The sequence below is a fragment of the Prionailurus viverrinus genome, chromosome E3 (genome assembly GCF_022837055.1).
Source record: "Prionailurus viverrinus isolate Anna chromosome E3, UM_Priviv_1.0, whole genome shotgun sequence".
NCBI classification, from domain to species: Eukaryota; Metazoa; Chordata; class Mammalia; order Carnivora; family Felidae; genus Prionailurus; species Prionailurus viverrinus.
Genome location: NC_062576.1, coordinates 35704187 through 35729156, shown reverse-complemented (window position 1 = coordinate 35729156; position 24970 = coordinate 35704187). Strand labels below are relative to the sequence as shown.

Sequence of the window (24970 nt, the reverse complement as noted above, 5' to 3'; positions counted from 1 at the left end):
AGCATGAGCGGGGGGAGGGCAGAGAGAGAAGGAAACACAGAATCCAAAGCAGGATCCAGGCTCTGAGCAGTCAGCACAGAGCCTGATGCGGGGCTTGAACTCACGAGCTGCGAGATCATAAGCTGAACCAAAGCTGGATGCTTAACCGACTTAGCCATCCAGGTGCCCCTAAGTTATTTCCCTTTTATGTTTTTTTAATTTTTTTAATGTTTATTTATTTTTGACAGAGAGAGACAGAGGGAGACAGAGCATGCATGAGCGTGGGAGGGGCAGAGAAAGAGGGAGACACAGAATCGGAAGCAGGCTTCAGGCCCTGAGCTGTCAGCACAGAGCCCGACACAAGGCTCGAACTCACAAACCGCGAGTTCATGACCTGAGCTGAAGTCAGACACTCAACCAACTGAGCCACCCAGGTGCCCCAAGTTATTTCCCTTTTAATTACCAATAATGACAATAATAGCACAGATACCCATAACCATTGTAACAACTATATATTGAACACTTCTTTTATGTTAAGTATGGTGATAGGAAATATATATGCATTGACTACTTTATTCCATAAATAATCCTATAAAGGTATGACATTAGTATTCCCATTATAACAGAGAGAAGCCAAAGTACAGAGAGGTGGTGCCCCTTACTCAAGGTTGTATACCTGGTAAAAGGGTGAGCCAGAACTTGGACAGGATGCCTCCTACTACAGAGATGGCTTGCCTTCTAAAACTCAGTAAAAGATTCCCCTTCTCAGTCTTTAAGATCCTTAATGTAGGAACTATGCTATCTTTTTTTCCTCCCTATCCCTTCAAAGAGCCTAGACCCCTTCTTGGAAGCCCCTCAAAAGCTCATTGCAATTGCTCATTTGCATTTATTTGTGAATTATCTGAATTATTAATAAAGGATCCTGTAGAGGGGAGTCCCATAAGGAGAATATCCTGGAGAAATCCTATAGAACATGGTGTAGTGGAAATACACCAGGCTGGATTCACAGTGTGGCTCTAGCTCTTATTAGCAGTGTGGCAGTAAGTCACTCCTTGACTTGAGCCTCAGTTTTCTCATCTATTAAATGGGGATAGTAATAGCCAACTCAGAGTCCTTGTGAAGAGTTAGTGAGATAACTACCCTAAGTGTATGTCACTTAGGGTATATAACAGGCTCTGTAAATGGCCACCATCATCAACTTTCTCTCTACTACCCATAGCATATATTCAAGAGCCTGTCACACCTAAAATCTATAGTAGGGTTTGGTTTGCTTGAATGCATTTGTATTTCAACAGTTTAATAGTTAACAGAGATTTTTTTTAATTGACCATTTCAGCATTCTTATAGAAAAGACTACAGAGCACAAAAACAGTTGTTGTTTTTTTTAATGTTTATTTTTGAGACAATGCGAGAGACAGAGTGCAAGCAGCAGAGGGGCAGACAGAGGGAGACACAGAATCCGAAGCAGGCTCCAGGCTCTGAGCTGTCAGCACAGAGCCCAACGTGGGGCTCGAACCCTGAACTGTGAGATCATGACCTAAGCCGAAGTCGGATGCCTGACCAACTGAGCCACTCAGGTGCCCCCAAAACACTTTTCTTATGTCATGTACCTGCTCCAAATATCTTTTAGGGTAGAGAATGTTCATCAGAATCTGATTAAAATAAATAATTTTAAATCACTTATTTTGCACTAGACAAAAGATTTCAGGAAAGATTGCGAAAGTCTCTGATTTCGTCTGCTCTTGTCCATCTTTGCCCCACTTTACCGTTCCTCTCATGGATGACTACCAATGTTGGGGCACCTGGGTGACTCAGTTGGTTCAGTGTCTGACTTTGGCTCAGGTCATGATGTCACAGCTCGTGAGTTCAAGCCCCTCATGGGCCTCTTTGCTGACAGCTCAGACAGCTCAGAGCCTGGAGCCTGCTTCGGATTCTCTCTCTCTCTCTCTCTCTCTCTCTCTCTCTCTCTCTCTCTCTCTTTGCCCTTCCCCGACTCGTGCTCTGTCTCTCTCTCTTTCAAAAATAAATAAACATTAAAAAGAATTTTTTTAATGGATGACTACTGTTGTCTTTGGTCTTCCTTCCTTGTTGTTGCCACTTTTTGTCTGCAATGTATTACTAATTTTGTGGCCAAAATAGTCTTAATATAACATAGATTGGACCAGGCCATTCCCATTCCTGGAACTCTTCAATGGCCACCCATTCTTGAACCAAATCCAAACTGCTTTATATGACATTCCCTGTTTTTCTTTGTATGCCTTCAACCTTATTTCTAGGTCCAATTCCTGCCAAATCCTCACCACACAATACTCCAGCTATATAACCCTATTCTCTGTGTTCTTTTATGCCCTGAAGCTGCTATCTATGCTTTTCCTCTTCCTTGGATTTTCACCGAGCTCGCTCCAACTTCTTGAAGACTCATCTTGACTCTTGACATCCTTCAAGAAGCACTCAATATACCTTCCATCTGTAGATTGGGATGATCCTGATGCTCCCTTTCTGGTTCCCATAATAACTGGAACTTACACTTATAATATCCATGACACTTGCTTTCATCATTGATTTTCCTATATCTTTCTTTATCCATATCTTAATCTCCACTTGAGCAGAGACTGTTTTCTCAGATCTGAATTGATTTCATATGAATTTAACAACAAATGCTGATTTTGAGCCTACCAGGGAGCCAGGCACAGTAGATAAAAAGTATCCCTGGTGCATCTCTCAACAACTAAAATGTAGTCAAGAAGTACCTCTTGAGTGAGTGAATGAGTGAATGAAAGCAAGACATCCTACCACATGCCTGTGAGGTGTAAAAAAGAACTACTTTCTTTCTGATCAAATACAATGGATAACCTTGCAGAATAAGATCTAACTCAGAATGTCTGCTGATGCCTTAAGCATCCTGCATACTGGAGCGTGTTCAAGGGCTCTTCCCTGACCTCACACACAGTGAATGTCTGAGCTCTGTAGGCTATTTGTAGAGAGTTTATTTCATCTTTGCAGAAAGCTGCCCAGTATAAATATTAGTCAGTTGATTTCACACAGAGTTAAAACAAGCTTTTAAAAGCCTTTTACCTCTCCTGTCCCCAAATAGGTACTTTAGACAGATTCTCAGAGCCTTGGGAGCTTTGTCGGATTTGGTAAAGTGAAAGTTATGTTCTGTTCAGAAGCAGCCTTCTGTGAAGGCTGTCTTGGGGTTGATGCAGAAATTGTGCAGAAAGGGTCAGGTGAAGTGAGGAATTTTAAGATCACAAACATCGGGTGAGGGGTGGCATTGGAATCAAGCTTCTCTTTTCTGGATTCAACTCCATGAGGATGTTTCTTAAGATGTTCACCTTGGGTGCCAAGATGGTAGCCTGGTTTTGAGAAGGAGCCAGACCTTCAAATTGGAGTTCTCTAGGTTCAACCCCAGCTCTGCCCATTAGTCGGTCCATGACAAATGTGGAGCCAACCCAGCTCTATGACCCTTAAACCAATGGATATCACCGGGGCTATCCAACAGAACTAGAACAAGGGCTACAAAGAGAAGCCACACATGTAGGTTTTCTTTCTTGTTAATTTTCTGGCAGCTACATTAAGCAAGGTAAAAAAGACACAGGTGAATTGAATTTCAGTATTTTATTCAATCCGGTATGTCTCAATTCTCATTCTCATTGTCAACCGAGAATGTTATATTTCACACAATATGCCCACACTATTGTCACTGCAACACGTCATCAGAATAACACCATTAGAGAGATATTGTACATTGTTTTCCTCAGACCGTGTCTCTGAAACCCTGTGTGTGTTCCGCCCTTACAGCCTGCCTCCTTTTGGACCAGCCACATTGCAGTTTGTGAGTAACCACACGTGGCTAATGGCCACCATGTTAGGACAGCCCAGGGTGAAACCACAGTGCCGGGCCCGATCTCTCAAGCTTTTAAACTTACCCTACTGGGATTACAAGATGTGTTTCACAGAGATCAAATGAGAACACATGAAAATTGTTACATGCCTCAGCATCCTCCTTGTAAATTTAAAGAATGGAATGAGGGGACAGGATATTGTACCATTCTGGTATGCTGGACTGTTCTATTTCTCTCACTGGCCCTTAGTGTCATGAGGTAGGGAGTGACTTCACTTCATACTGTGTTTCCCGTGACTAGCGCATAGTAGGTACATCATTTTCCCAAGGCTGCTGTAACAAAGTACTACAAACCAGCTGGCTTAAATAACAGCAATTTATTGTCTCAGAGTTCTGGACGGCAGAAAATCAAGGTGACAGCAGGGTTGGTCCTTCTGAGGGCTGTGAGGAGGAATCTGCTTCCAGCCTTCTCTCCTGCTTCGGGTGGTCTGCTGGCCATCTCTGGCATCCCTTGGCTGTAGAACTATCATCCCCATATCTGTCCTTCACCTTCACTCAGCATTCTCCTCCTGTGCATGTCTGTGTCCAAACTCCCCCTTTTATAAGAACAGTCACATTGGATTAGGGGCCCACCGTAATCCAGTATGACCTCATTTTAACATAACTAATTACATTTGCACCTATTCCATTCCCAAGTAAGGTCACATTCTGAGATCCCAGGAGCTAGGACTTCAGCATTTACGTTTTGGGGGAGAGACAATTCAACAAGTAACAGGAGGTATTCAGTAAACTTGAGTCAGATACATGAGTCAGCAATACTTAAATGTAAGGACCACCTTTTGCCTCTTTTGGGTGGATTCCTAGAATATTCCTTTCTGTCTGAAGAAGAGAGGGATGTTAAAAATCAAATAAGAGGGGGCGCCTGGGTGGCGCAGTCGGTTAAGCGTCCGACTTCAGCCAGGTCACGATCTCGCGGTCCGTGAGTTCGAGCCCCGCGTCGGGCTCTGGGCTGATGGCTCAGAGCCTGGAGCCTGTTTCCGATTCTGTGTCTCCCTCTCTCTCTGCCCCTCCCCCGTTCATGCTCTGTCTCTCTCTGTCCCAAAAATAAATAAACGTTGAAAAAAAAATTAAAAAAAAATCAAATAAGAGAAACTGGTTAGCAAAGAGAATGAACGTTGCCACTGAGTAGGTGCGCTCTGCAAAAACATGTACTATGCAATCACATTTGAAAATAGTGCCATGGCTCCTCCTCGAAGACCTTTTGAATTAAACTTACTTGATTTCATCAACCTCAGTTTTCTTAACTGTACCTGCCTTGGGGTTATTTGGATAAATTTACCTGCATGTCACGCATTCACACAGTGATCACAAAATTTATTTGACCAGACTTCCACACTGTTGGTTCTGAATAAAGTTTCCCACCACTGGGCGAAATTCTCTCCTGTATGCAATGAGGCAGACTATTTCCTGTTCCCAAAAACCCACCGCCTTCCTTGACTCCACCTTGATGTTTTGCAAAATTTGTTTTGTAAGTCATTCTGGCCCCGTTCTCCTCCAAACTGTGTGACTCCCTCAACTCAGCATTCAATCAAGAAGATACCCTCAGTCGGCTGAGCATCCGACTTCGGCTCAGGTCATGATCTCCTGGTTCGTGAGTTCAAGCCCCACATTGGGCTCTGTGCTGACAGCTCAGAGCCCGGAGCCTGCTTTGGATTCTGTCACCCTCTCTCTCAGCCCCTCCTTCGCTCGCACTCTGTCTCTGTCTCTCTCAAAAATAAACATTAAAAAAAATAAAAAAAGAAGATATCCCTAAGAATACCACACATCCTTAGCTACAGAAAAATAATATTTATGCACTGATCAAACATATGTGAAGAATTCCAAGCTCTCCGGTCTCAGGTGGCACTTTGGCTGAGGGCCACAGGCTCAGAGAGCCTGGTGTTCGGACAGGGCCAGTAACAGGACATGGCTTTACTTTCAATCCCTCTGAACTTACTTAAAAATAATAATAATAACTTTAGCACTGCCGTGCATATGCCAAGTTGAGTTGTATTGAATTTATCGGGCCAATAAAATGCTTTGCTCTGACGATAGTTTCAATTGCCCTAATGTCCACACTCAGTTTTTTGTTTATTCTTTGTGTAAGTTTATGAGGTAAGGTTGGAGGACACCCAAAAATGCTTCATGCCATCGAGCCTATTGGTATAGCTACATCTCAGGTCATACAAATGGAAAACTTAGGGGGTGCCTGGATGGCTCAGTTGGTTAAGCAGCCGACTTTGGCCTCAGGTCATGATCTCACTGTCTGTGAGTTCGAGCCCTGCGTCGGGCTCTGTGCTGACGGCTCAGAGCCTGGAGCCTGTTTTGGATTCTGTGTCTCCCTCTCTCTGACCCTCCCCCATTCATGCTCTGTCTCTCTCTGTCTCAAAAATAAATAAACGTTAAAAAAAATTTTTTTAAGAAAACTTTGGAAGCAGCTTAGTACAATGAAAAGATATCTAGATTTCAAATCCCAGCTAGAGCACTGAAGAGCTGTCTGAACTTGGGCATGTCACTGACTTCCCTGGGCATCAGCTTTCTCTTCTGTTAAATGGACCTGAATGGTGTCCACCCTACCTACCTTCCAGTATAGTGTGTGAAGCTCAAACAGATCATGTGTAAGTGCCCCCAGTTACCTCTACAGCTCTCATCCGCTAAGCTAGTGTGAACACGGTGATAGCAAGTGTGAGGAGCCTCTGTCTTATTTATTCACTTAAGCTGTCCACCTGTTTCCTCTGTGAATTTCTTCTATTTCAAGCATTTGAGTTACTTAAAAGTGAAAAGGTAATGTCAAGAGGGTATTTTAAATGATCAGTTGCCTTTATTTTACTCTCTCCTCTTCCTTCCCTCGACTAGCTTCAGCCTGGTTTGTGACATCATTGCATTTGCTCTGATGTAACCAAAATATTTTTTTTAAAGCATTCACTCTGTGCCTGCCATTCTGACAGTGCTGGGAATGCAGTTCTCAGTAAAACAGACCTGGGTCTCTGCCCTCAAGGGCTTACATACAGTCCATTAGCCTCTAGGTCTGTATCTCCGTCCTATACTTTGTGGGGTCTGTAGCTCCGAAAATAGCCACCTGACTTTTATTTCCTCCTTTTCATTGATTCTGCCACTCTGGGTCTGAGGTGTTCCCTCCGACTGCACGCAGCATTACAACTTCCCGCATATGATTTTGCCAACCGTTTATGCTGCCTAGCTGTTTTCGGCTCACTTTCAACGTTCAGTTGATACATCTGTTCTTCCAGAAAGCCTTGCTTGATAAACCATCGGGGATAAATGAGACCCTTTAGCTCCTTAGATTGATCTTCTTGTGGCACATATCCCCTTGCACTGCAAAGTCCTGGACTGTCCTGTGTATCCTTCCAGCTGGTAGCTGCAGAGATACCTGGACTATGTCTGTCCTCGTCATTACTGTAGCCCCTGAACCTAGCAGGGGCTGCCCAGAAGATGCCTGATACTTAGCCACTGACACAATTGCATGAATCTGAAGCTCTTGCCTATTTGAATAGTTCATCGCCCTTGCTATCTGGCAGTCTTTCCTAATTTCATTTCTTCCAAGTCCAAGTATAATTCATTTTATGACAGCCCTTTTTTTTCCAGTTGGCAAACTATTAGAGGCTAAAACTTATGCAACATACCATGAAAGACAAGGTCATATTTTATCATCTTTGCCTGTTTCTCTAACCAGATTAGACATCTCTCTACAAGTGAGGTGAATGCGAGCCAACAGATATTTATCATGTCAAACACCTGAGTACAAAATATGGAAGACAAAGAGGGAAGTGTTAAAGATGAATCCAACAAGTTCCTGTCCTGAAGGAGTTACACACTTCTGAAAGGCTGATGATAGTCATGTGAGGAAATTGGGTCATTAAAAATACACTCAAATGTTTGGTTCTGTAAATTCATTATAAACTATGTGTGGGTGGTAAGTACTTTCTGTGCCTTAACTGAGCCATGTCTCCTCAAGGTCATGGGGTTGTATCACCTATGCTGTGGAGGAGGACTTTCAGCTTTGAGGAGGACTGAAGAAGGAGAAATGTTGACTAGTGGCATTGGGAGACCAACTTTTCTGATGGATAGAAACACCCAGTTTTCCTAACATGATTTGAAAGGAAATGATGCTGAATCCATCCATGTGTAAGACAATGGTATCTACTCCTCCCACGGGTTTCCATCCAGAATGCTTACTTTTCCCTTTGCTGGAATATTTCATGATCTGTAACATTCCAGTGAAGAGAGTATATGATTCTCTTTCTAGCAATGTGACTTGATGCTCCCAATTTTCTAAATCTAGTGACAGACCCTCAGTGACATTCTTAGTAGGATGGTTTACTCAGCAACATCCATGGCAGACCTAGTACCCCTCTGAGCTACTTGGTGCTGTCTGTAGGTATAGTGACCTCCTCTCTTACAGAGACAATTGTCTCACACCAGATCTATCAATTTTCCTTTTTAGAAGAAGGTGGAGAATCCTTCAGATAGCTATGATGGAATAGGTAACAGGGATATCATCCCAAATCATATCTGCAGGGTACCTGGAAGCAAGCTATTTAAGGAAACAAAATCCATCCTTTTTGTGGATTTGGCTAAAAGCAGTAGGATTAGCAATGGTGCAAGTCATTGAAATTAATCTTGAATGTGAAGTTGGCGCTGATGTTACCCTGGTGGTGATGTTAGTGGTGGTGAGAACGTTCCTCCTTTTTAGAAAGTAGCTAGCAGGAGAGGAGACAGAACGTGACAGTTAAAGTCTGCTCCAGATTGAAGGTTTCCTCCGTGTCCAGGAGGTGAAGAATCCTTGCTGAATTATAATTTAAAATGCGTGTTCATTCTCTTATGAAAACAGTTTTTGCTAATATTTATTTGCTTGCTCACCTGCCCTTCTGTCTGCATCACTATATGTGTGACAGGGGTGGGCAGCTCCAGCTGTCACTTGAGGATAGATGACAATGGTGACTTTGCCATGGTATTGATAACAAAATACTCACAACAGCTGGGTTTTCACCGCCCTAAGGTCTCATTGTGTTTGCAGCAATGTAAGGTAGTGGTCATAGAGTGTCCATTTCCTAATTTTGATAGTATGCTATAGTTATGCAAGACCTTACCATTGGGGGAAACTGAGTAAAGGCTACACAGGAACTCCTTCTAATTTGTTTTTAAGCTTCCTGCTCTGAGTTCTGAACTGGATTGGTACAAAGAGGAGTTTCATCATGTGCTATCGGAGTGGCCTCGATTATTGGCTTAATCTTTCAAAGCCACCCATCTATAAAATGAACACAATGACTGTGAAAATGTCATGGGACTGTGGGTTGCATTGAAGGAGTTACATTTATAGAACATTTAGGGCAGTGGCAAGTACATGTTATGAGCCCTTCTAATTATATTATCTTTGTTATTAATAATGTTACAATCACCATTATCATAATTAACCCTATTAATACTCACTTGGGTTCTAAATCTTGGGACAGCAGGAACAAAGATCTCATGTCTCTGGTAGCCTCTCACTTAGGCTGGGATACTTCAGTGATTTGCCCGAAAAATCTCAGAAAATATTTTGTGATTGAATAGTACTACCATAACCCTTACAAGTACCATCCTTCACCTTGCCAACAGAGAGGTCAGTCATAGCATATTTGAAGGTACCTTGGGTTTGGAGAAAGACATGGATTTAAGGTCTGTATCTACCATGTAATAGCTTCAAGACCTTGTCCTTTCTTATCTGTGAGGTGGGTGTGATGAAAACAAGTTTATTAAAAATATACTTCCTGTTGAGATGAAGTTAAGTAATATATATATATGTATATATAGTGACTAACATTGTCTGCTGCTCAGAAAGAGCTCGAATGAATACCAGCTGCTCTGGCTGTTAGTTTTTTATTAATGATAGGAAATAATTAAGCATTCACAGCTAATTCATGGATAGACAGGTGAAGCCCTGTGATGCATGACCTTCTAACAAGAAGTCTTTCAGTACCGTGTTGGGATATCCCGGTGGGGAATTTTTTTTAATGGTACAGAGCAACATTTAATAGTTTGGGCTTGTTTCTCAGTGCCCTGAGGTCCTGGGTGAGTTGCACAGGTCTTGGTGTCAGTAAGCAAAGAGGATAAAGGGACTAACTTGGGCATTCAGTTTTCATTCGTCAAAACTTCTGGATGTGTATGGGTGCATCCTACTGTTTGAAAAGCTTGAGACACTAGTGATAAAAAAAAAACAGATGAGGTTCCTGTCCTCATAGAGTTTACAGTCTACTTGGAGACAGACCTCAAAAAAATATATAATATAAAAATGCATATAACATGAAAATCAAAAAGTATAGAATATTGCACTTTGACACAAGTTTTAAAGGACAAGTCAGGGCCCTCTGAGACCCTGGGGCAATGGTGAACAAGATAAGAAAACATATCTTTTTAAGAGCCTGATGTTGTTGGTTGGGATCTTGACTTGTTCCAGAGGCTGCTAATTTTTTTTTTTTTAATGTTTATTTATTTCTGAGACAGAGAGAGACAGAGCATGAACAAGGGAGGGGCAGAGAGAGAGGGAGACACAGAATCTGAAACAGGCTCCAGGCTCTGAGCGGTCAGCACAGAGCCCGACGCGGAGCTCAAACTCACGGACCGCGAGATCATGACCTGAGCTGAAGTCGGACGCTTAACCGACCAAGCCACCCAGGCGCCCCGGCTGCTAATTTTTTAAGAGACCAGCGCTTTTCCCTTTGGAAATAGCACCTCATGAGCAGCCCTATCAAGGCTCCTGACTTGCACAAAGTGCCATAAATATTTGATTGTCGCTGACTTTTAAGGACTTGAGAAAAACAACCTCTCCATTGCCTTCTGTGACTCCAAATGGAAAATCAGGATGGAACATTTTGCAAACATGACACGTCGTCATTGCTAGCCTGCCACCCACTCAGCTGGTTTGTATTTCGGGGCCTGGTGTTTGTCAGCCACAGCAAGATGGCTTCTGGCCTCTCTCTTGGTTCCCTGTTGAGGGGAGTGAAATCAAACAAATTGTTTTCACTTGAATCCATGACACAGATTCTTGTTATCATTGTTGTTTTGTTTGTTTTTGTGAGTTAGGGCCTCAGAGCAATCTCAGAGTTCTTTGTTGTGGAGATGCTTTTCTACAAGCTGGTATAGTTAGGGAAACCCAAGGTTTGTATGCTTACCTAATTGAGGTCACACTTGAACCCATTTCCGACTACTTTAGAATATAGAGCTTAGGAGTCCGATAGATTTAGCTAACTAGCACTTGCCAGTTGTGCGTATGAGGAAGTGACTCCACCTCCCTTGGAGAGGGAATAACAGTTTTGGGTTTTTGTTAAAATAGGTAATGTTGACAAAGCTCCTTTGTTGAGTTTTATATCGTCAGTGCTTAGAACAATGACTGGTACCTAGTTAGTGCTCAAGAAAAATTTTCTTATTATCATCTCCATCATCATCATCATCATCATCACCACCACCATCACCACCACCATTCTCATCACCGCTACTGCTGTCGTCATCATGATCATTATTTCCATCTTCATTATCATCCCCACCCTCATCATGATCATCATCTCCAGCTTCATTTTAGTATGGATTCTGTGGCAGGAATTCATCAGTCAGACCAGATTAAGTTCAAATGTTGGTTCTGCCACTTAACTAATCTATTACGTCCAGTAGGAGGAAATATTTTTCACTTGTTTGGAGCCTCAATTCTCTTATCTTTAAAAGGTACCATAATATCTTCCTTAAGGGAATGATTGCAAGGATTAAAGTGCCTAGCACAGTGCAGGCTATGGTAGGTTAGGACGCGACATACCTCTCCATGTATTCTGCAAAGGGTACACTTTGCTGGACTAGAAGGAGGACTGGTTTCCTCCCCACAATAGGAAATGTTCTCACAGAACTTTTTAGATTATAAGACACATTTCTGTAGACTTTGTCTCCGAAAGCATTACAAGAGCCTCATTGGGAAGAAGAATATGTATTACCGTTTGTATTTATAAACAAGGGAACCAGGGCACACAAAGGTTAAATGACTTGCCAATAATCCTACCATTATACTTCTGACTTCTTAACATTTGATTTCGATTCTATAGCTACACTACTAGTAAAAGGTTAGATGGTAACAAACACTGGAAATTTCTAGCATGGTGTTTTTAATTTTATTTATTTTACTGCAATCCATAAAAGATTTTACATTGCAACCCAATTCACCCACATAAAAGTTTCATGAAACCATACTAACTCTTACTATTCTATTCTATTCTGTTCTGTTCTTTTCCAGTGTGGTATAGTTGATTTCATTTAAAGAATGTTGGCGTGATAACTCCCTCCATGGATTTGACAACCCAAGGGATCTCACCTATAATTTGAAAAACACAGAACACGGTCCCCCAGGACTGTGTGGCAGAATGACCTGGGGCAGCCCTGTGCAATGTCCCTGCCAGGATCCCACCCTCAGATAACTGAAGGCAGTAGGCCTGGGGTAGAGACCTGCAGTCTAATTTTCTTAATTAGAATACCCCCCACATGATTCTGATGGTCCATGGGCTGGGACCAGTGTCCTAGTGTGTCCGCCTGATTATTTCCCCCTGGAATGCTCATCTCTATTGAGTGGTTTGTTGGCTGCTGTTTTGAGCATTTTCTCCATCTCTCCCAAAGCATACTTCACCAGGGAGTCTGTCTGTCTTGATCTTGTCCCTCTTTCCCAAAAGTTTGGCTCTTCACTTATCTGTGGGCACAGGGAGCTTATGGCTCCTGAGAGTGAGTGCTGAATCCAAGTGATGGGTTGGGGCTGGGGACAGAAGGGGCCCTGGTCCTCTGTGGGTGGCACCTCTTCGATGGGGGCTGACCTGTCTCTGTAAGGAACCTGCGTGGGCTGCTTATTTGATTCTGCATCAGAGGTGTCTCAGCAGTGTGATCAGAAGTGGAAATGGAAGGATGGCACAAATACTGTGTATCCAGATTTTCTTTCCAACCCTGGGGAGCTGGGAAGTAAAACAGAACAAAACAAAAAATCACCCAGGGGCTACCTGAACTAGCAGCACACCAGCAGGAAGGTTGAATTCTTCCAGGCAACCTCTCCTGCCCTAAACCCTCCTCTGTTATACAATTTAATTACACGTTTAATCACTTCAGAAACCCCATCCATTCCCTCCAGTATAGCGAGATCTCTCCTCTCTTGGCAGGGTGGCTTGGTGATAAGCAGCTGTCCACGGGAAGGGTGGATGGGACTCTTGAAACTCTCCCTCGGCAAGCAAGGAAGTCATGGCCAAATGAAAACTGAGATTGTTTTGACATTTCACTCTGGTTGTTGTAGCTTTAATAATAAAGAAAGAACAAAGTATTTGTGGCTTTAAATAGAGAGGCTGCAGCATTTGGCATTGAAATCACTGGGGATTTTTTTGTACGTGGTTTTGTTTTTGCTCATTTGAAAGAGAAGGAAAAAAACGAGCTAAGAGGAGAAAAAGTTCAAGAAAAGAAGAAAGCAAGACCCCTCTACTTGTCCTATGTAGCTCTGATTACCACTGGGATTTGGGAATCATCTCTGGCTTCCTCTCTTGAAAACCTGCTGCCCCTCTTGAATGCAAGGTCCATAGGGACACAGGTGATCTTGAGTCTTGCTTGCCATGTTATTGGATGTGATGAATGAATCTGTTTATATAGCGCACACTAAAAGCCAAGCCCTTAGTGTGTTTGTTTTGTTATGATTTGGTTTTTATTTTGACCCTTGCAATCACACCGTGAAGTCACTCATCATCATCCCAACTAAACAGAAGCCAAAACTGGAGCCCAGAGCGTTGCAACTACTTGCCTAAGGTCACACAGCTAGTCTGCAAAGGAGCTGGGCTTCCAAATCTTCCAAAGCATCGTCAGTTACAGTATTTTAAGATCAGTTTACAATTAACCACGCAGCTTTGTTATAAATGCATTCCCTCTCTTCTCAGGGTGTTTCTTTAAATTTTCCTATCCGCATCCCTCTGTCTCTGAGCTCTTTCTTCATCCCGCCTCTGCCTCTTTCCAGCTACCCCTGGTACCCCCACCTCTCTTAAAAATATAAAACAAAATAGGATAGTAAGCAAGCTCCCGGTGGATTTCATAACTTTGCATATCATATATTTAGTTTAGTAATGAAAAATTCCAGCTCCAGGCAATGCATAGGATACCATTTCTAATGTTTTTTAAACAGCTATTAATGTAGGCGAGCGCTCTGTGTGTGTGTGTGTGTGTGTGTGTGTGTGTTCTTCCTCCTCTATATAATCATCTGCTCAGTGTGCACCCTGAAACTGAGAACAGGAGCCAGAGGAGGGGCGAGCCGTGATTGATGGGCCAGGCCTCGCTGGCGGAAAGAGTCCCATCTGGGGTTGGTTTTGGGAGCAGTCAGATGTTGAGGGGCAGGTCAGCCAGGCGGCCTCAGCTCCCCTCCTTCAACACCCAGCCATCCACACGTTGCACAGAGCGCACACCCTCGCTCGTAACTGAGGCTTGGTTTGGGCAGATGCTTTGTGGTGTGGGGCTAGAACAGCTGCTAAGTTTATGGAGGAGAAAGGAAGCAGGATGGTACAGCAGGTATTTTTCCTGATTTTATATTTCACTCGAAATTGTGAATTTGAATGAAGCTGAAGCCTTTCCTCGCGTTAAGTCTCTGTTGCTTTCTGCGATACGTACTCTGCTCCTTGAATCCTGCTCGGAGGTGGGGGGAGGATTTCAGCCAAGAGTGTGTGTGTGTGTGTGTGTGTGTGTGTGTGTGTGTGTGTGTGTGTGTGTCGGCTTTCTGCTTGGTGTGTCGAACTGAGCTGGTCCTAGAACCAGCAGATTAATGGTGTAATTTTGCATTTTCTTCTTTGTTTCAATGCCCCCGGGGGCATGATACAGCTTAGCTCTTTTCAGTCAGGCACTGGAGGCTTTCTCTGAATGTGCGCAATTCCTTGCCTGAGAACTAGAACAGACCATGCTACAAAACTAAAGTCAAACAGTCAGCAAGACCGACAACTGCAGGCAGGCAGCCCGGAAGGGAGGGTTTCCTCCAGGAGTCTGGGTTGGTGGGGGGTCCCTCCGGGAGTGGCTGCTTTTCTTGGCTGTGCGGATGGATGCAATCACTGTTTTACCAGGGCTGGACGATCCCTGGGCATGTCTTCATTATAAGGACTGTGTTTAGGCCAGAAGGGATTTCTCAGGGCAAGAAATGCACTGGGGACAAATCAATTCCAGAAGCTAAAGGGGAAAAGATGATTTGAGAAGTTGGACTATTAAAGCTGGGGAGGCACACGCATGCACACAGAAAACAATACTTCATTATTTTAAAGTCCGCGTTGGCTCTGAAAGCAGGCACCCTCCCCTCTCATTGAGAGTCAGGCAGTTACCGTGAAAAGAACATCCCCACTTTGTGCTCTGCTATGTAAAGACGATTCCTCAGTTGAAATGTGGTTTGCATTAGATTTGGGGCCAAAATATTTTGCAAAGTCTGATGTGTTTCCACCCTTTGTTCTCTTATTGCTTTCTAAAAACTACTTTATTAAACCCCTCAGGGCAATGAATTGGGAGAAGGAGATGTCTAGGGGTAAAAAAAAAAAAAAAAAACCAAAACCAAAAAAAACAAATACAAAAAACCTCGCATTTTCTCTCTGACTCTATCTCCTGAGCCCACCTCGGAAAGGAAATTAAAGATGCGGGATGTTCCAGTGACCAAAGCAGTCCTCCTGTGTTTGAAGATGCCTCTCTGAAAGTCTGCATGCGGTAGAGTCAACATACTATACTAATAGTCAGATTACGGTGTTTGTCTTAAAATAGCAGTAATATCCTGGCTATTTCATGCTTCAGTAAAATATTTAAATTGAAATGGCATTTATTTTTGCTTTGGTGACTCAGACTTGGTTGCATTTTAATAATCCTCTTGTGCTCAGTAACTGGAATCCAAGCTACCCATTGGGGTGTCTCGGGTAATGATGGGGTCCCACATCAGCCTGCTGTTGTTGAGTCTCTGCTTTAATTGAGGCTTGGTTGACTGAGGACAAGGAAGTTTCCTCTATGTTCCTAATCAATGTTCTTTATTTCAAGTTTCTGTCCGGTTCTGCAGCAGCAATAGTGGATGTTAAAACGGTCTTGGCTTTAAAAAAAAAAAAAAAAATTGTGTATTTGTCAGCAACCTAGGAAAGTCCAGGCACTGAAAATTTGATGTTAGGTTTGCAGATCTCTTGAAGCACTTGCTTGGTGATGTGGGGGTTCTGTGAAAGGCAGAATCACCCTCCTCATCACCTCGGAACACCCACAGGCACCCTGACTCAGTAGATATCAGAATCTCTGTGATCATTCCACTTATTTAGGGAAAGGTGGGGGTTTGGCATCGGAGGTAGAAGAAAGGCGGCTTCTACAAATGAGGGAATGTCTAGCCAGAACGCTCCAAATAATTTTTGTCTGTCACTGTCACCTACATGAAGTTGGCCTCAGCTTTCAACCAGGATCCTGTTCATGTGCCCAAGATTTGCCTTGACCCGGAGTGCCAAAGGTGCCCTTAACGCAAATGTATTTTTCCAGAAAACACACTTCAGCTAAGTTCAGAATCCAGGAACATCACTAGGGAGGAAACAAAGACATCTCTGAAGCCATTTGAAGGTGAAAAATAATTCCACAGGAAGTACAATGATCTTAATTAAATATTAGCTGTAATTAGCCCAAATTGCAAATGTTGGGAATATTAATTAGGGTCTCTCTGGAATGGCTGTCAGTGTTAATAAGTAACTGTGGGAGGTCCCACTAACATCTGTTTGAGGCCTTCAGGAACAGGAGTACAGTCCAGAGCCCCGTGGACCCAAATGCTTGCTAGCCAAGGGCTCCTGGGTGGCCACGGACACAACCCTAGGGCTCAGTGCCTTGGGTGTGCCAGAACGCACAGGGTTTGGTAGAGGTTGGCAGCCTGTCCCCAGCTGGCCCTTCTCTTTCCTAGGATGGCCTCAGAGCCTCATGAGGCTCTGAGCTTAGATGGCACAAATTTCCCAGGCCTCTGCTCTAACCCTCCCCAGGGGCTAATCCAGCTACTGGGACACTGGTATTTTTGTCCCACATCCCCCAGCACCTGCCTTCCTGGAGGGTGAGTTGCAGGTCTTGAGGCCACAGGTGTATGTATGACAGAGAGAGGTATGTTTAAAAATGGGAATGAATGTTGCCACCAGCAGATAGCCTTGGCAGATGAGAGATACCCAGGCTGTAGTTCAGCTCCCAGCTTCCCTAAGAGCTGTTGCTGTGACCTTGCAAAATCCGTCCTAGTTCTGGGCTGCACGGTACTCCACAGCAAAGTACCATGGGATGGAAGATATAGCATGTGCGTGCAGAGCAGGGAATCTGGGTCTGGGCACAGTGAACACTTGGGGCTCGGCCTGTCCCGTGCATTGTAGGGGCTTCAGCACCATCCTTGGCCTTTACCCTCTAGACATCATCGGCAACCTTTCCCCCCACTGTTGGCAACCAAAAGTGTCTGCACACACTGTCAGCTGTCCCCCAGGGAGCGGTCATCCTGTGTAGGAAATACTGATGCAGGGGCACCTGGCTGGTCAGTCGGTTGAGCATCTGACTTTGGCTCAGGTCATGATCTCGCAGTTCGTGAGATTGAGCTGTGTATCAGGCTGAGTGCTGACAGCTCGGAGCCTGGAGCCTGCTTCGGATTCTGTGTCTCCCTCTCTCTCTGCCCCTCCCTGCTCATTCTCTCTCTGTCTCTCTCAAAAATAAAATTCACATTAAAATTAATTAACATAACATAACACAACATAACATAACATAACATAACATAACATAACATAACATAAAGAAATACTGATTTAAAGACCCCAGCACAGTGCCTGGCGCCTTCCAGGCCTGAGAGGAAAGCAGCATCCATCAGGGTGCCTTCTGAGCACCTGTGAGGAGAGGGATGCCTCTCCCCTGAGCACAGAAGCCTGAGGCCCTCATGGATGTCCCCCTCTGTAGCCCACTGTGCTGAGAGTGAAGCCTGCATGTGTGTGTGCTTAGAGCGCAGACGTGCAGAGATGGAAACCACGTTCTGAAGAAGACTGACTCCTCCATTGGGTGCCATCTTCATAGCTGAGCGTCCCTCCTTGGTTCTAGGGAGAATAGGGAGAATGCACCCCCCTTCACTCTCTCCCGGTTTAACTTCCAGCTTTATTTCCTGCCCAAACTATTTATGCGATGGTGGCTTCTTAGTTGACATCCCCATATTTTAGTGATACCTTGACCACCTTGATTGGAAAACTTTTCTGCAAAGAGCAAGATGGTTAAATAGTTTCAGTTTTGTAGGTCTCTCACAGCTACTCGACTCTGCCATTATAGCACAATGAACATGGCTGTGTCTCAGTAAAAGTTTATTTACAAAACGACCAGTGGGCCAGATTTGTCTCATGGGTCATTTGCCAACCCCTTTCCTACTCCCCCCAACCCACCCTATGGCCTGCTGCCAGGCTAAGCTCCACAGAGCCCAAAGTTCATCATTCAAGCATGCATTCACTTAGCAAGTGCTTATAAATGCCTACGTTGTAGCTAGCATGCTGTGGGACGCTGGAGAGGCACTGTAGAATGTGACACTATCCCCAGCCCTTAGGACCCTCTCCAGTGGCAGCCCTAGGAGTCATGTGAGATGGGGCCACAAGTTCCAGGGGAGCATAGAGGACACACAGCTGAAGTGGGCTCGGTGTCAGGGAAATCTGGCTGGAGGACTTGTTCAGGGACCCAAAAGGGCAGTCGAGACTAGCCAGGAAAGAGAGTAGCGAGGGCTTTCCAGGCACAGGGGCAGTGAATGGGTAGAGTCAATGCTGTTGAGAGTTGGAGCACCCGTCAGCTTCCTGAGGGTAGGCTCCTCTCCTCTTGAAGCAGAGAGAGCCCAGATCCTAAGATTAAGCCTCTGATGGTTTTTGGAAACCGGGGGTGGGGGGGGGGGGGGGGGGAGGCGGGCAGGTCACTCTTCCTGAGATTGCTCTGCCGTGCAGAGAGGCCACATGGGCATGGGTGTTGCCATAAAACCGTTTTCTGCTGAAGACACAGGAGGGAAAGCTTTTCTTTATGTGACCATCTCCCTGCCATTGCTGGGCACTTCATGCTCCCCCCTGGGGCCACCCCTGGAGTTTTCTCAAGTCTGACTTTCATTTCAAACATGCACCAGATCGAAGGTAGGGGGGAGTGAAACAGGCCTTTGGCCAGAAGTAGAATCTGGCACAATGAATTTCCCTTTGGAGGGTTCTCAAGGTCTGATCAGCCAGAGAGAAGCAGCATCGCCTGGAATGTGTGTACAGAGGGATATGTTGCTTGAGCAGCCCTGTAGCGTAGAAGGGTGCAAGTTGGCTTATAAACAGGAGAGGATGTTTTTGTTCTTCTTAGTCCAGACTCTTTTGGTTGTAAGTAACATGGAAAAAAAACCTATCTTAAACGAAATGAGACATTTACTGATGCGTGGAAGGAAAGCAAACAGTGGTGTTACTAACCACAGGTAGAGCTGGATCCCAGACCTGATATGATGTCGCCAGGACTCTGTTCACTTGTTTCTCAGTTTCTGGGCTCCGTTGTCTGCTGGGTGTGGCTTCTGCTTTAGGTGGTCCGGTTTCAAGGGGCCACTTGGGGACTGAATTGTTTTTATAGCCCTCTGATTAGCCGGGGCGTCCTGTGTCTGGAGGTAATCTGAGGCAGGTCTCAGCCACATGTGTGCTCTCTGGGCTGAGAGTGGAAGTGTCTCTTAAAAGAAAACCAGGTGCTGTTCTTGAAGAGAAGACAAAAGCACACTGAGCAGCAAGGACCCTGAGTGTCCCCTGTGGCTTCCTGAAGATGGTCAGGGTTAACTCTCCATGGGCAGGGATCCAGCCACAGCGCAGGCAGACCCTGCTCATCCCCAGATGCTAGGAAAAGATGCTAGAAAGCAGGCAATGGCTGTGCATTTCTGCTTCCAGTGGCCCAGGCATTTGGAGACGTTCAGCTGGGGGAGGAAAGGGCGTGATGGGAATGTTTTCACTTGTAAAATGGTTTAAACTTATCCTAAGCTTCGTTCTCTTCAAAGTGTCATCTTTAACATTCTAATTAAGGTCCCCTCTAAACAAATGCACAAGCTCTGTGCGCTGCTCCGAGAATAAACTTTTTTTTTTCTCCCCTTCTATGTCATAATGTTTTTTCCGCACTCAAGTTGCTTTAGCTGAAGAGGTTCTCAAATGTTGGTGGCGGGGACTGAGGAGATGTGAGCAATCCTGACATTTTTGCCCTGGTATCATTATAGGAGGGCTGAAGTCACATCTAATTGACCACAGACAATGGAAGAGGCAGCTCTTTGGTGTGCTTAATTGCTAAGCTTCTCTCTCTCTCTCTGACCGTGCAATCCCATCTCTTGAGACCATGAAAAATTTGGCCCCCTGGGTTACAGTTTCTGATGGTGTGTGTGTGTGTGTGTGTGTGTGTGTGTGTACGGTAGTAGAGTTATAAGGGTAGGGGTGGGGTGGAGAGAGATAGATATTTCCTGAAATGGAAGCATTTGAATTCAGGTTTTTTTTTAATTCTTTTGACTTGACTGTAATTATCACACTGCATGTTTTGCCTAGATTGGAAGGGTGAATTGTTATATAATACTCTGTGCTTATAAAAAAAAAAAAAAAGGCAAGGGGTGGGGGGAGGCATTGACTAATGAGGCTGAGTGAAGTCCAGCATTTTGAAAAGATACTTAAAATGGTGAACACAGTATCACAGAGTGCCATCTTTGTCCAAATTAGGCCTTGACTTTCCATTGGCTGCTTCATATTGGCACTGGGAACATCACACACACACACACACACACACACACACACACGCACACGCGCGCACGCACACTGTGACCATTAAAAGGACCCCTCCATCCCATTATGTGAGCCGAGTCACATAAAACTTTGATAAAATTCAAACGCTTAGATGAATTGTGTTTCTCCAGAACACACACGTTCAATTTAATCTCTCTCTTGGCATTTTAAGTATCAAATCAAGTCTCTGCTGTCACTGGAGACAACTACATGCTCACATGTTCCAAAATGGGGATGAAATAAGGAGGATCTGCCAGAAAAATCCAATCGAGCAGGGCACAGACCCTCCCACTCCTTGGCTATGGGGCTGGATGGCTTGGGGAATGTGACTTCACTGCACCTTTCTGAGCCTTGATTTCTGCATCTGTGCAATGGGGTTAGGTCTATATAAATGACAGGTATTATTTCCTTATAGAGTCTGGTGAAGATTAAGTGGGATGCATCCATCTCAGGCTCTTGGCACAGTGCTGGCACCTGCAAAGTGTCGGGGGAGCGCTCATCCTTGGGCCCCAGGGAGAGGTTCTGCCTGGTTCGCGCTCACGGTGTTTCGCCTTGTCTCCCCCTTTCTGATTTTCCAGGGTAATCAGGAAGCAGCAGCTGCCCCGGACACCATGGCTCAGCCTTACGCTTCGGCCCAGTTTGCCCCCCCCCAGAACGGCATCCCCGCGGAATACACGGCCCCTCATCCCCACCCCGCACCAGAGTACACGGGCCAGACCACCGTACCGGAGCACACGTTAAACCTGTATCCTCCCGCCCAGACGCACTCCGAGCAGAGCGCCGCGGACACGAGCGCGCAGACCGTGTCCGGCACTGCCACAGTAAGTGGGCGCCGGTCCCGGGGAGCAGGGAGGGGGCAGTGGCGGCCGGGCGCACCCCACCCCACGGAGGCTCCTGCAGCGGAGCAACCCCTGAGCCCGCCCCTGTTGCCGCGGCTCGTAGAATTCACCTGTCTGCAGGCCTCCTCTCATGTTGCTTACTGAAATCAATGCTTTTTTCCTTAACTTTATTCGTGAGGGGAAACTCTCATCTAATTTCTGTTCCTGTTGTTCTGCCTTTTCTGGAATCATGTCCTCTCAGTAGGATTATACACTGTGTGATTTTTTAAACAGCTTTATGGAGATATAATTTATATACCATAAAATTCACCAGTTTCCGGTGCACAAATCACCGATTCCTAGTATATTTGCAGAGTTGTGCAACCATTTGGCACAGTCTAATTTCGGAATATTTCTGTCCCCCGGATAAGAGACCTCATGCGTGTTCACAGCTCCTGCCCATGTCGGCCCCTGTCTTCTTCAGCCTCCTTAGCCTTCTTCATGCCTTTGAGATTCACCTGTGTTCTTTTGTGTTTTCTGGGAGCCCTAGGGTGGGGGAGGCCTGGACTGCAAAGGGGAGCGCCAGAGAATTTTGCTGGGCTCATGGAATTTTCTGTATTTTGATGGTGGCTGTTTGTTTACGTGACTTTATGCACCAAAGAGAGTACATTTCATTGCATGTGAATGCATTCCGGGGATTAAAAGCAAGCCAACAAACAAAAAAGATGCATTTTTTCACCACCGTAAGTTAAAAGCCACCATTGTTGGCTACTAGTCAAAGATAAGCCTAAAGAAAACTAATTGTTAAAATTAAACACTTGTTCGTTTGTGCTTGACCTAAAATCACCCCGCATGTACCACAAGATGTATCTGTACATTTGAGAGGTTCTGAGGAATTCTTTACAAGCACACCAGGCCTGTAGTCCAGAACATTTTATAGATGGAAGGCAACTGTGCCTCTTTCTCCTGCCCCCAGGCCTCTGAAAAACCAGGACTTGTGAAGGGATTTCTTGGTTTGAAGCAGGAGGGTTTTACGTTTGGAGGTTAGGTTCGGAGATTTTTAAAAATAGCATACACTCTAACATTGTGTGTTGCCTGTCTCCCCTTTTTTAATTGTGGTAAAATACGTCTATGAGGTGAATTTTACCACTTCAACCAGTTTTGTGTGTATAATTCAGTGGGGTTGAGAAACTCACAGCTCAGTGCAGCTATCACTGTATCTAGTTCCAGAACATTTTCATCTCCCCAGGAGGAGATGCTCTACCCATTAAGCAGACGATCCACATTCCTGCAAATGTGCTTTCTGCCCGTATGGATTTGCCTATTCTAGGCATTTCATAAAAAATGGGATCACACCATGTCCGACCTTTTGTGACTGGCTTCTTTTACTTAATAGAATGTTTTCAGGGTTCATCCACACTGTAGCACATGTCAGTACTTTATTACCTTCCGTGACTGAATATAATTCCATTTTATGGATATGCCACTCTTGTTTGTACCTCCATTCACTGATGGGCATTTGGGTTGTTTCCACCTTTGGGGTTTTGTGATTAGTGCTGCTATTGCCTGTCTATAGCTGGCTGTTCAAACTTAGGGATGCGTTCATTTAATGGGTTTGCTGGTTTAGCAGGTGTTTGTTACCATTGCGTTGACTACCAGGTTATAGTGATGGTGTTGCCATGTATTTGTTTTGGGTTATTCTGTGACAGTGAACGATGGTAGGGCTTCAGAAGGTTATCTTAGGACTACAAAAGGGATAAAAATGCCCAATCAGACACTATCTATTAAGCCTCAATTCACGCCAAGTATACTAACCTGCTGTGGAAGATTCATTCGTTCATGAATATTTTTAAGCATCTACTGTGGCCAGGACTCATCCCAGCGATGTGGGTGAATGGAACAGAAATGATCCTTTCCCTCTTATAACTTTGCATGACAGTCATAGAGTGAGCATGTGTCATTCAAACAGCTTGTATAAACACAAACTGTGATACCTGCTCTTAAGAAAACGACAGGTGCCATGGAGGATAAAGATTATGGGTACTGCCTGCAGATGAGTAGTCTAGGATGATGTCTTTAAGAAGATGTTAAGATGAGAAGACACACTTTCCAGGCAGAAGGAATATCGAGGCCAGTAATGCCAAGGTTGAAAAGATCTTGGCTTATTCAAAGAATTAAAAAGAGGCCAGGGTGAAGAAGGTTTGGGGGTGCAGTGGCAAAGGATGGAATGGGGCCGTCACCAGGGATCATACCCCACAGGCCTGGTGGATTTGATCAGTGGATAGACTTCCACATTAGGGGCAATGGGAACCGTTGAAAAGAGTTTAAGCCAGAAGAGTTATAAAATGAAATTTTAGAAGGGTTAATGATGCATACCTAAAAAGAGATCTTAGTCCATTTGGGATGTTGTGATGCTCAATGTCCTTCTCTCACAAAAAGAACTCTTTAGAGATCAACACAAAGTTAAACAGGGTGTTGGGTGTCCATAGTGGCCCAGGCACTGCGGCACTGTGAAACAGTGAGCAGGCGCACTCTCCGTTCTATTATGATTATAATGTGGCAAACTATAGAACATAGATGTTTAAGGCTTTAGTGTATTTCTGTGATGGGACACTTGTGGGGGGATGTCCCTCCACATCATGGTTGAAGGAATATACATTTCATAATCTTCTGGTTGCTAGTAACAGAAAATCAGCAGGGAATGTGTTGACTTTTACAACAAAAAGTCTTAGAGGTGGGCTGACTTTAGACACAGCTTGTTTTGGGGCACATACGTGTTAGGTTCCAACAAGATCCATTTCAGTCTCTTTTTCTTCCTGCTCAACTACATTCTCTAGTTTTCTGGGATGGTCCCTGCAGCTCCTGACATCATACCACATTCCTAGGGAAAGACCCTTGGGAATCATTCTCTTTCCCTGGTTTGCACAGGGTTGTATTCGTTCAGTGTCTGAAGCTGAGAATGGAGCCATGGAGGAGCCCCATAACCAAATATAGAGACCAAAGATGGGCCTACCAGAGTCAGTGATAAGGTGCTTTGGATCTTCTCACTAGAGGTATTAAACAGAGAATCCGGTCAGAGCCAAGGGTGAGCCATTTGTATGGAGAGGCCAGAGTAGATACATTTGCCGAGTATATGGAATGAAGAAAAGGGCAGGCAGATCCTTGAAAAACTCATAAGCGGTGAGGTTTGGAAGGCATGGAGCCAAGGGAGACATGAATGGGGTATCCCCTGGGTATCCAGTGTGGAAATTGAACCAGAAGAGTGTTGTCGGGGCAGCCTGGCAGGTGCGAATTCAGAAGACATTACTGAAGTTGCCATCACTGGAGACAGAGAAGAAGCAGTGCCCCTAGAGTGTTGGGGAGAGATGCCAGGGGACCGGGAGTGGAGAAATAAATGGGAATGATTGGGGGTAGAGTGCACTATCCGTCGTGGTAAGCACTTGGAGTAAAGAGAAAGAAAAGACAACAACTCAGGGGCATAAGAATTCAGGGAAGCAATTTGTACAAGA

General features: G+C 44.7%; 1 protein-coding gene across 9 annotated transcripts in view; it reads left to right on the top strand.

The window, feature by feature from the left end:
• Nucleotides 1–24970, top strand: part of RBFOX1 (RNA binding fox-1 homolog 1) — a 2066153-nt gene that overhangs the window by 1863202 nt on the left and 177981 nt on the right. For all 9 annotated transcript variants that reach the window (XM_047839429.1, XM_047839430.1, XM_047839428.1 and 6 more), the window contains one exon: nucleotides 21222–21464. In XM_047839429.1, the coding sequence (XP_047695385.1) occupies nucleotides 21222–21464 (243 nt within the window). The remainder of the gene's footprint in view (nucleotides 1–21221; nucleotides 21465–24970) is intronic.